Source organism: Sinocyclocheilus rhinocerous, unplaced genomic scaffold (genome assembly GCF_001515625.1).
Source record: "Sinocyclocheilus rhinocerous isolate Xijiao unplaced genomic scaffold, SAMN03320098_v1.1 scaffold3807, whole genome shotgun sequence".
Lineage (NCBI taxonomy): Eukaryota > Metazoa > Chordata > Actinopteri > Cypriniformes > Cyprinidae > Sinocyclocheilus > Sinocyclocheilus rhinocerous.
This window is the reverse complement of record NW_015660506.1, coordinates 324,381-335,929: the sequence shown is the minus strand read 5'-3', so window position 1 is coordinate 335,929 and position 11,549 is coordinate 324,381. Positions and strand designations below refer to the sequence as shown.

The window sequence follows — 11,549 nt, the reverse complement described above, 5'->3', positions numbered from 1 at the left end:
ATGAGCATGCATAGCTTCCAGTGGCACTGGGTTACTGGTGTTTATTGATGATGTGATGGAAGACAGAAGCAGTCGGATGAATTCTGAAGTGTATAGGGATATACTGTCTGCCCAGATTCAGCCAAATGCAGCAAAGTTGATTGGACGGCGCTTCATAGTACAAATGGACAATGACCCAAAACATACAGCAAAAGCAACCCAGGAGTTTTTGAAGGTAAAAAAAGTGGAATATTCCTCATATTCTGCCATGGCCAAGTCAATCAGCTGATCTCAACCCGACTGAGCATGCTTTTTACTTGCTGAAGACAAAATTAAAGAAAGACCCACAAACAAACAACAACTGAAGTCAGCTGCAGTAAAGGCCTGGCAAAGCATCAAAAAGGAGTAAACCCAGTCTTTTGTGATGTCCTTGAATTCCAGACTTAAAGCAATCATTGCCTGCAAAGGATTCTCAACAAAATATTAAAAATTAACATTTTATTTATGATTATATTTATTTGTCCAATTACTTTTGAGCCCCTGAAAATGGGGGGACTTGTGTATAAAAATGGTTGTAATTCCTAAGCATCTTATGTTATATTTTTGTTCAACCCTTTGAATTAAAGCTCAAAGTCTGCACTTCAATTTCATCCTGATCTTTTCATTTTAATTCTATTCTGGTGTCATACAGAGTCAAAATTATGAAAATTATGTCAGTGTCCAAATATATATGGACGTTGAGACAGCATGTGCTCATTTGTGGCTACAGATCAGCTTGTGCTGGTTCAGTAATGTAACATTTTGAGGCATGAGAGACAGATGTGTCTTACAAACACATAGTTTAGTTATATTCCTACCTCACATAGCATCAGTGGATAATTGTTTTAACCATATAAATGGTTCATTTCTGAAAGTCCCGGACCTTTACTGGATAGTTTGATGATTGCCATGTCAAGTATAGACAACATTTTTATTCTCTGTGTGTGGTAGCACAATCATGTTCTCAAAAGCATAGAGTGGTCTAAATGTGAATTAAATGTAAACGTGTACTTGTTTAGAGTATTCAGTCTAGAATCTGATCCGATCTGACCAGCCACTGACTCATAAATAGGGTCAGACTACAGCAATAACATTCTATTGGAAATATACTTTTATGTGGCTTTGTGTTTTGCGATGCTTTGGCTCAAGGCCTTGTGACAAGCAAGATTACTCTTTTCTGTCATTCAGGTTTCATGTGTCTGGTGAATTCAAGGTGATGTGACATGTTAGTCTTCTGTTGGCATCAGCTTTCTTCTGAAAAAAATGATATGTGAAATAATTTATCATGACATATACTGTATGGAACAGTGTTGAGGCTGAACTGAAAAATGATCTGACTCAAGCTATATTTCCTTAAAATTTCGAAGTTTCTTTTTACTTAGTAGAATGAAAATTTGAATTGTATTTTAATGCTAAGGCTTTTTTTTTTTTTTTTTTTTTGAAATGGTGGTATCAGTATTTATTCAATATTTTGACCCTGATGTATTTTATCTCATTTTATGTAGAGCAACTCTTACATTACAAATGTTAAATATATGTCTTGTTATATTTCTGTAATAAATATTTTCTAGTCTATGAAAAGCATTTTATATAGCTCATTGGACAGATAAATGTCATCATGACAAATTTTTGTTGAAATTTGGCATTTATTTGAGTCAAAACATTAAGTGTAATTCAAATCACATCACATGCATAGAAAGGCCTTGATTGCTGATAAAATAAACAGTTAATTTGTATGACATTAATTAAGGAATCAATTTAAACATAAATCTACCAGAAACCCCTCATTTGCATTCTGTTGTAATAAGCCGATAACTATGAACTTATTACAAGAAAACAATTACTATTTTAATCTAACACCAATGTTTGTAAATGTTTTTATATTAAACACAAAATTTCATGTGACTATGTTAAGAGTAACAAACAACAGTAGAGCAATTAAGGCAAGACCTGTCAGGATTAGTCTGAAAGAAAGAAGAAGCAGTTCAAAGGAGGTTACATAAAGGTTAAAAAAATCACTGGCATCTATTATCATCATCACTCATCCAGTAACACGTGATTTAGACTAATGATTACAAAGACCTTTATTCCTTATTTGTGTATAGTTCAGTATTATTTGTGTGATAACTTTGTTTTTAGAAGTTGATGTTTTTAAAATCAAAAATGTGGCTTGATTGATTCCAGTGTGCTTTGTTATTGCATATTGCTCTGTGCAACTACACATGGGTTGATCTGCTGCATATGATCAGGTATTCAGGAAGAGCTTGTTGACCGCTGAAGATTATATGCGTCTGCCCCTTGTCAGTCAAGCTATCAAAACGATCCAAAGGGTCTGCAACTAAGGGAGGGGGCAAAATCATTTGTGGACAACCAATCGTGTGTGTCCCAGTGAGGACCTGGGCCTGAATGATATAGATGTACTGCTCATGTTTCTGCTCCTTCCACAGCTTCAGGGCTCCATCCACTGTACTGCTGAAGTATATTCCACTGCCATACTTTTGCTCTAGAAATCAAGGAAAACATTTTAAACAAGAAATGCCTTCAGAAAAGAACACAAAATCCTAATTATTCTGAATGACTTCACATTTGTGTTACCTGCAGGAGGGGCGAACTCTTTCTGAAAGCCCACTCTGCAGATGAGATCACAGAACTGAGCAGACACACGCTGGTAGAGGCGCTTCGGTTGGTCTTTCACTCTCTGCCTATTCATTTCGAACAGCTGCTGTAGCATAATGTTCTCTAGCTTCTCCACCTGTAACAACCAGTGCAACCACATGCCATTACATATTTTTAGTATCACAGCATCATGCTAAACTTCCTCATTGCTGCCTTTGTATGTTATATTTGAACAGAGATGAAGACAAAAAGCAAATAAATATAAGCAAAATATTATTTGTTAGTCAAATTTTTGCTTAACATACAATAGCTGCTCTATAGAAACATGAAGAAAGCCTACAGTGATGTTCTCTCAGAAAAAAAATATAGCATTGTGACTGGGATCGCAGCTTACCTTTACAATACAGAGCCCACAAGCACTGAAGGTGTTCCTTGCTTCTTTTTCAACATAATCATTACTGATCATAGGTACTCTTGCATAAAATGAATTGTTAAAGGTCTTGAAAGGAGCCAACAGGCCTATGTTGTAAAGGAGAAAAGATTAGATCAGGTCATCCAGATGTTATGAGACATGAACTTAACATCAGCACTATACTAAGAAAACTATTCATCTTTTATTAGACTACAATTTATTTACAGTTTTTAGTAGTTGTACATACATGTCCTTTCCACATTTCTGCTTTTCCCATATTCATCAACCAAACTCCAGGACATGAAGTTGACCTTGTGGTTATTGACCACATAGTTCTCATGCCCTTCCAGATAAGCTTTCTCCAAAACTGCACTGATTTCAGGTGTTTGTATCCAAGGTACATCTTTACAGCTCCAGCGAACTACAGAAAACAGAATGTCACATTCTTCAGCTTGGGCGAAGTCCTCCTGGGCCTTACAAAGCATGGACTCCACCTCAATTGCTGCACAACTGACATCTGAAGGGTTTCCAGTGATGGTTATTCCACCATTACCATTCCTGAAGAACTCCATGATATGAACATGAAACTTTGTTTGGAGAGAGAGGAGGTTTTTATGATCTCCTTGGTCAAGATATATGACATGGTTATTCTTTATTATCATGTTATCTGATGGGTTTAGCATATTAAATGTCCACGATTTTGCTTCTCTCTGAGCTCTGGAGTCCCTGGAGATGAACTCAACAGTGGGTGTTTCATTTGCCGTGGTTTCTCTGGCTGCAGAACCAAAGCCTGAAAATATTAGAATGAGGTAACAACATTCATCTCAGTAGTTTTCATGAGTATATATACTATTGCAACCCGGACAAAAGTGTAAAACTATGAAAGCAGGAACATTTTTAGTAAATATGAATAGTATATTTCATATATACTTCATTATATATTTTTCTCACTTGTCATGTCATTGCGTACTTCTGGGGACATTGCCTCTCCTTTCCTCTTTTTCATCTCGTTTTCGAAAGCCTAAACATTAGTGAAATTAGTGAAAAAAAAATAAATTCTGCTGAATTGCTTTTGTGCATGATTAATTTTAAAAACTGTGCTGCACAAAATATTTATGCGGTGGATGAAAATAAAACATGATGAGTATAAAATACTAAACAAAGGCTCAAACACTGAAAAGCAGAGTATATAATTAGCATATATCACCTCCATCATTTCATTGTCCTTTGGAAACACAACTAAATTTACATCTAGTTTCTTCTTTGTGTTCTGTTTGGCAAATTCTTTCACAGCATCTGTCATAATTTTGGCAACCTCCAATTTCTTAAAGCCCAGATTACCAGTACCAATAGCTGGGAAAGAGATGGATTTGTAATCCGAAGCAGCTTTCTTCAGACTATCCCATACCACCTTGTAAAGAATCTACAGACAACAACAAAAAGACATACTGTTTGTATTAAGACAGTTGGGACAGATCAGATTGTGTGCTAAATTGCTGATAAAAATCAAATCTACCTGTGTAGCCTTAGACTCAGACCTCGGTGTGCATACAGTATGAAAAACCGCTGAGCAATTCAGATTATATCCTTTTGTCGCATAGAGATGAACTCTTGTGAAACTTGGGGTAGTGGTTTTTTTTTTGTAAATCTCGTCTTGAATCTTGCTGCCAGCTTTCGTTAAAATTGCTCTTGAAATCAGCCCCTGGGACAAATCACAGTTTGGTGCTATGGTATTTACAATTACGTCAACCTGGTGATTGAAGCAAAGTGAAAAGAAGCACATGAAATGTTTTCCCCCACCATTTTTCCAATTTTCATTTGTTCTTACAATTCCATGGTTTATATCAAACAAACTTTTTTAGAACTTACTCAAAATGATACAAAACCATTGTGTTCTTATAAATCTGATTGAACTTCAGAGCTTTGTAATTGATCACTCTTCTTTTTTTCTATGAGTACTAGACATTTTTCAGTCTTACCTTTTCCTCTTCAATAGACCCTTTTTTAAGGTGCAGTGTTATGTTCTCAAACCGCAAACTGTTGCATGAAGGGGAAGTCATGGTCTGGTTTTGGCCTTTCACAGCCCCACTATACAAAGCAGAGGTGCTGGTCGGATATAAAACCGCCCTAGTGGCTCTCTCCATTTCTTGGACTGTGGGTTCATCATTATTGACCAGATGGATTTCTACATTCTTGTCTCGAAACCTTCCATTTTCATAGAACTGTTTTATAGTATCAACAATAATGTCTGCACAGCAATCTCTTGGAAAATTGAAAAGGCCAGAACTTAAAGCAGGAATCGCAACAGAGGTAATGTTTTGACTTATAACTGTTTGTAGGATACTAATGACAGTATTAGTTAACAAGGGTGCAGCTCCTTTGACCTCTTTCTTGGATGGATTTTGAGACACTTTGGGACCCACAGCATGTATGATATATTTACATGGGAGTTTTCCAGCAGGAGTGAAAACAGCTTCGCCTGTTTTCACTCTTCCACATTTCTGTATAATGTCATCACTCCATTTCTGGATCATTGGTCCCCCACACTCACTCAGGGCTTGTGCAAGACCTCCTCCATGATTTAGCTTCTCATTAGCTGCATTGACCACAGCGTCCACTTTATGACGTGTAAGATCATCTTTCCAGACTGATACTTCAACTCTGCTGGACAGCTTTGTGGAGTACCTCATCTCAGCACTCCAATCACCACTTGTGTGTCTACCAAAGGAACCAGCCTCTTCCACATTGTGAAGAATAGCGGTGCAATTAAATTTTTCTTTAACAGCATGGCAAAAGGCACTTTTACACTTTCCTAGAATGGCAGCCTGTCCTGTAACCAGTGGCAGGAAATTCTGTTCTTTGTCACTCATGGCTCGTTGCTTCCTCAGGACACAGACCTCTGTGGAAATAAAGTATTGATCATTATACAAAGATATTTGACCACAGATTCATTAGTCAAAATATCCTATTGGAATGTGTACAGGATTTCTATTGGGATTTCTTACTTAATTTAAAAACAATGCTAAAGCATACTAAAAAATAAGATGCTAATAGGTTAAGTTATAAATTTGTATTTAATTTTTACAGTCCTACTGAATATTGTGTAATGATTATTGTATCCCTAATAGTTGTATTGGAATAACATCTTACTAATGGAGAGTTCAGCGACATGAGACTGAGAAATACCTACATGAGTTTCAATATCCTAAATAATTTTCTTGAAATTCCTTTTAATGGCCTAGTGGCTTTTATTCCTTTTGGTAATTTTAATAGTCCCACTGAGAACTACATTTTCTAAAGGTTCTTGACTTTGTTTTGTCCAAATTCTAAGAAAAGTCTTCTAATAAGGTTGCCTCCTTAAAATGATTTGCTCGTTGTAACCCTCTGCATAAAAAAAAACATCTGCTAAATGGTAACATTAACAAACGTCAATAAATGCTGTAAAATTATTTTGCTTATAGTTCATGCTATGCTAAGCAAGAATTAATAACTAATGTAAACAAATGAGATATTGTTAAGTGTGACCGAAAATTTTCAGTCACCATTAATTAACATAAAAAATAAATAAAAATAAAAGATTCAATGAAAGTAAATGGTGACTGAGGCAGAAGAAAGATCTGAAGAAAGATGTCAAACAGGTTTAACCACTTTTACCGTAACAACTCGAACAAAACTGGACAATTCCGCAACACACTAAAAATAAAGCGAGTAAAACTAGCCTATACTATAGTTTAAGTTTGCACTGATGTAAAGCATTTTATACAAGGAAGCGTAAGATCGTGTTTGTAAAGTTGAAACACGTCCGTCATTTACGACACAAGAAATCCTGATCGCTAAGGACCAAAGTTCCCCAGTAACACGTAGCCTAACTGAAGTAGCCTAGCCTTGTTTTTGAAATTACAAACAAATCTTACGTTGGATTTGACAAACTTCTGTCAAGACAGGCACGTCGATGACTGCCAAAAATCACATTAAAAAGTTTGTTAAAATTGAAATCGAAAGCAAAAAGCAGTTGTGCGACCTTCAATGCATTAAATGCGCACAGAGGCTATAGCTACTAAATAACCTATTACGAGAATCTGGTCACTCACCTTTTTATTTCCTATTCTGCAATACGTCCTTAGTTTTACCCAAACAGAGATGGTTTCAAAGTTTCGAAAAGAAGAGACTAGCCTACTACAAACGGGTTTCTGCTTGAAGCTGAAACGGTTTTTTTATGTTGTGGAAAAACCTCGCCTGATGCATGACCATATACAGAGAAATCAAAAGTGAAAGTCTAAGTCTTTACACTGAGTTCAACAAACACCTCAGTCACAGGACAGGCAGAAATGGCTACTGATGAGTTTCCATTCGCTCTCTATGTGGAGGGCCAGTGGGACCCCCTAACTTCCAAACTAAAAAACAAACTTATCATCTATTTCCAGAGTAGTAAGAAATCCGACGGAGGCGACTGTGAGGTGGAGTACCCTGTTTCTGGCGGACAGACAGCAACTGTTCGGTTCAAATCAAAGGAAGGTAAAGTTGCCTGAACTTCTATAACTGTTACTAGGCTATAGGCTATATCATGTATAAAGCGTAAAGTGATGCCTAATATTAGAAGTTTCTTAATTATAGCTAGCTTAATTATCTCGAAACATGTTATGGAGTTACCGTGGGAGGAGTCCAAGAAAGGAAACTGTTCAAATTTGTTTGCGTAAAAGTGCAAATGAAACTTAATAAGTTTGTTCACTCATATAGGCCTATGTTCTTATGTATGTCACAGTGAGACAGCGGGTTCTAAACAAACAAACGCATGAGCTCAATATTGGTCAAAAAACAGTGAAAATCACTGTGAATCTTCCGCCATCAGAGGCCTCTGTTCCTCAGGTGAGTATTCAATATAACAACCGAGTAACGTGGACGGCTAATACTTAAACTTGGAGTAAAAACTAAACTTTGTTTTTTAGGAATCAACCTCTTCGACCAGCATTATCACAGCGGGTAAGTCAGACATCCGGCTTCTGCTGCCCTCTGCTGGATACTTTCTGTTCCGCCACACCTAGCACCCCGAACTTAACCAATGTTACCAAATGTGCTCGTGGTAACATTTACAATAAATGTTTATTATTATTATTATTAGGGCCCAAGCCAGTAAGGCGCAGGCCCTATTGTTTTTCTAAGGATTATTATTATTATTATTATTATTATTATTTTTCTTTCAAGGTCTTTGGGGGTTTTGGGGCCCTTAACATACTCGAAAACTCTTGAAACATTGCACACATGTTGGAATCTGCGGCCATCAGGGCTGGTCTGAGTTTCACATGGGGGGGTTACCGGGGGGGGGCGTGGCACAGCCTTTAAAAAGGCGACATTTCAGGATGTTAATAAAGCATTTATTAACACACTGAGCAACTATTATCATGTGTTTAAATAATACGATTTATAAATTTTTACGGCACAGCCTTTTCAGGAGCTCAGTAGCACGCACCGTTTGATCTACACTCACCAAAATTCATACACATATAGGTCTCATCAGGCCGAACAACTTTCATGCTGACCATCAGTGCTCTGCCCAACAGGAAGTTGGCTATTTAAGGTTTTGCGAAAAGTGCATGCTCTGGAATTTGATATACTCCTCTGAGGATTTCAAATAGATTACCACCAAACTCGGTGAACATGATCTCAAGACATTGGGGATGCTAAATTGCCAAGGGATTTTTGATATCTCGAACGGTTTGCCCTGTGAGTGTGAGAGAGAGAGAGAGAGAGACTCACATTAATAAATGCTACATAATTATTGTTCATGTTAATTAACATAGTTTTATGTTAATAACTGAAACCTTATTGAAAGTGTTACCAAAGTTTTAAATATTGTTGTGTTTATGTGTCTATATGGTTCGGATTAACTCTTTAATTGCAGTATCCCTTAAAACCAGACTGCCGGATGGTTACTGTAAATGCATGTGCCCACTGTGCACCGTTCTCCTGATGCCACCGGGGTGGCGTTTGCACTAACGGCTTGGGCCCGCCATCGCTGCTTGCAGCTATATTTATTATTATTATTATATATTTTTTACTAAACTCAAAACTTTTACTAAACTTTTACTTAACAGTTCAGAGGGGGTGCTAAAAAACTAAATAAACTGAGTGAAATTAATGAACGCCTATAAGCTTAAGCTATCTAAATAACATGCAAATTCAGCCACCTTGTGTTATACATCAGCTTCGAAAAAGGCACATTTTACATTTTTTCTGTGGTATTAAACTTCTCATATGCCACTGTTATTAGTGATATAACTTCTAATGCCAACTGCCAAATATGACACTTACAAATTAATAAAATTATGAAGGCACATAAGTAGGGATTTTTTTTTTCTTTTTTATTGTTTTATTTTCTTTATTTATTTATTTATTTTTACACATATCTATTTGGTAATTTTTTCTGACCATCAAGTGTCAGACACTCTCAATGACAACTGGCAGGAAAACATGGTACATTCTAACTATTTTTGTGATGTGTCGTATCATGTGTCGACGATAGCCAGAGATATTGTCAAAAGCATCAAAAATAGGCAATATTAAGAGGATTTAGCATTTCCAATTAATGTAGGCCTGTTAAATTATTCTTATTCTTATTATTAGGCCTATTATTATTATTAGGTTACTTTTATTATTAAATTACATGAAATTATTGCCCCGCAATAATTTCATAGCATGACGCGTTATGAGGATAATTAAAGTTTAGGCTATTAGCTTACTCCTCATTGAAAATGTTTTTAAAACGTTTTTTTAAACAGGTCTGATAATTTATATAATGAATTATAGGCCTATAATTAAAATTCTTGCACTGCAGTCATCAGTGAAAATTAAGAGCAGCTTTCGTGCACCGATTTTCAAAAACAACCTGTTTAACGCGAAATATGTTTCTTCTCATGTTTTTCACTATATGGGCCACAAGAGAAATATTAGGGAATAATTTAAGACAGTTATATACCGTTATCACCATATGTTGAAGTAGTTTCGTCTCTCGTTGTCTCTCAGAGAATATGCGTCGTTAATGCAGCGTTAGAAAGCTCTGTCAGTTTTTTTTACTTTCACCGGCATAACTCTTGCGCACAGTTTGCGCATTGCTTGCTTGTGTTACTTGACCCCTCCCCCATAATATAAATAGTTAACAGGCCACATATTAGGAACTTTTTTAGGTTTTTAATCGTTGTTTTTCAGTGTTAATGAAAGTGACACCAAAAAAACAGGAGGGGGGTCCCGAAATGGGATAATGTCTTATTTCCTATAAACATCTATTATTCTGTAGCTACATCATTTTTTTGAGGTTTTGAACTTAAGCTAAAAACTCATCCACACTCTGCTGTCTTTCTTGTGTGACACCGATGTTGTAGTTGAAGGAAGATAGTTCCAGCTGCATTTGTATGAAAGTCCTCAGTGTGATATGAGCGACAGGAAAGTAGCACTGGTGTCATAAACAAATGGGTCCGCCTAGGATAGCCCTTTGTAGTAGTAGTAACACTTCAGGCCATGATAGTAGGTCACCTATCACTGAGTGATAGTCAGTTCAGTTCTCTGCAAGTGCCGCACAAGTCCTGAAAAGTGAAGCCAAAATGTTTCAATCACCCCCAGGTTGCTGGCTGTAGTACAGGTCATAAACCTTAACCTCTCCATGTAAACAAATGGGACATGAGCCAAACTAAAAATCAAGTTACACTTAAAATATTTTTATCCCAAAGATGGTTTCTGTCATTTTACGTAGTTCTTATCGCACTGATGAATGTTCAAGGCAAGAGTCCTGCTCATCATTAAAAACTAATAAGATGGTCTAGTAAGTGCACAAGGCTACATCATAAATGTTTATGCCCTCATGGCAGGAAAATACTAGTGGAAGAGAGTAGAGATGTGTCATCAATCTATTTTTTTTTTTTTTTTACAGTCTATGGTTTTCTGTTCCAGTGTGTTAGCATTGCTATTGTATTAACAAGTGATCTTTTTCAGGGTAAATATTACAAATGTGATTTTTTTTAATTAATTGCATGTTTTTATCAAAAGATCAAAGACAATATTAGATTTATTAAGCAGGCAGGCTATACTACACTATGCTGATCAGATAAGAACATGGAATGTTTATTTTTACAATGTATGGCTTTGAATATTTAACATTATTAGTAATATTTCATTTATAATTTACATTAATTTACATAATTCAATTTAAGACTACATTTCATAAATATTTTAGCCATATTTAAGCCCATTTGTTCATGACACCAGTGGTAGTTACCCAGATGATATACAATATTGCCATGGACGACTGTACCAGAGGGGTTCTGACATATAAGTAAATGTTTGATCACCGAGCAGGATTTAAAACGGCGATGGGAGGCAAGCACACTGACAAGGACGCTAAAGACCGCAGCCTCTAGCATCAGTCGGTAGTGCATCTCTTAAGAACAGTGGAGTGAGGTTTACTCACACAACTCTTACCAGCTGGCCTCCATTACAAATTGATGATCAGAAT

General features: G+C 36.4%; 2 protein-coding genes across 4 annotated transcripts in view; one reads left to right on the top strand and one right to left on the bottom strand.

Annotated features, from left to right (window-relative positions):
* Positions 1 to 1,644: 1,644 nt before the first annotated feature.
* On the bottom strand, positions 1,645 to 5,937 carry parp9 (poly(ADP-ribose) polymerase family member 9). Of its 2 annotated transcripts, none has more exons than XM_016534421.1 (8): positions 5,026 to 5,937; positions 4,563 to 4,796; positions 4,254 to 4,469; positions 3,998 to 4,067; positions 3,294 to 3,836; positions 3,029 to 3,153; positions 2,614 to 2,770; positions 1,645 to 2,521 (listed from the first exon to the last, which is right to left on the bottom strand). In XM_016534421.1, exons 1-8 carry the CDS (start codon positions 5,914 to 5,916, stop codon positions 2,235 to 2,237), a joined length of 2,523 nt encoding a protein of 840 aa, XP_016389907.1. In that variant the 5' UTR covers positions 5,917 to 5,937; the 3' UTR covers positions 1,645 to 2,234. The 2 variants fall into 2 exon arrangements, with proteins under 2 accessions (XP_016389907.1, XP_016389908.1); XM_016534422.1 differs by having other exon boundaries at positions 3,294 to 3,821.
* Positions 5,938 to 7,303: 1,366 nt separating this feature from the next.
* The window catches only part of parp14rs1 (poly(ADP-ribose) polymerase family member 14-related sequence 1), a 16,453-nt gene continuing 12,207 nt past the window's right edge, over positions 7,304 to 11,549 (top strand). Inside the window, exons 1-3 of one of the 2 annotated variants that reach the window (XM_016534419.1) lie at positions 7,304 to 7,561; positions 7,809 to 7,912; positions 7,993 to 8,026. In XM_016534419.1, the coding sequence (XP_016389905.1) occupies positions 7,375 to 7,561; positions 7,809 to 7,912; positions 7,993 to 8,026 (325 nt within the window). In that variant the 5' untranslated portion in view covers positions 7,304 to 7,374. The remainder of the gene's footprint in view (positions 7,562 to 7,808; positions 7,913 to 7,992; positions 8,027 to 11,549) is intronic. The other variant, XM_016534420.1, reaches the window with a different exon arrangement.

Coding starts and splice junctions, on each gene's coding strand:
- parp9 (XM_016534421.1), bottom strand. CDS start 5,916: ATGAGTGACAAAGAACAGAATTTCCTGCCACTGGTTACAGGACAGGCT. Junction 3,154..3,293: donor CAGAAATGTGGAAAGGACAT/GTATGTACAACT, acceptor TTTACAACATAG/GCCTGTTGGCTCCTTTCAAG. Junction 2,771..3,028: donor GTGGGCTCTGTATTGTAAAG/GTAAGCTGCGAT, acceptor TGGTTGTTACAG/GTGGAGAAGCTAGAGAACAT.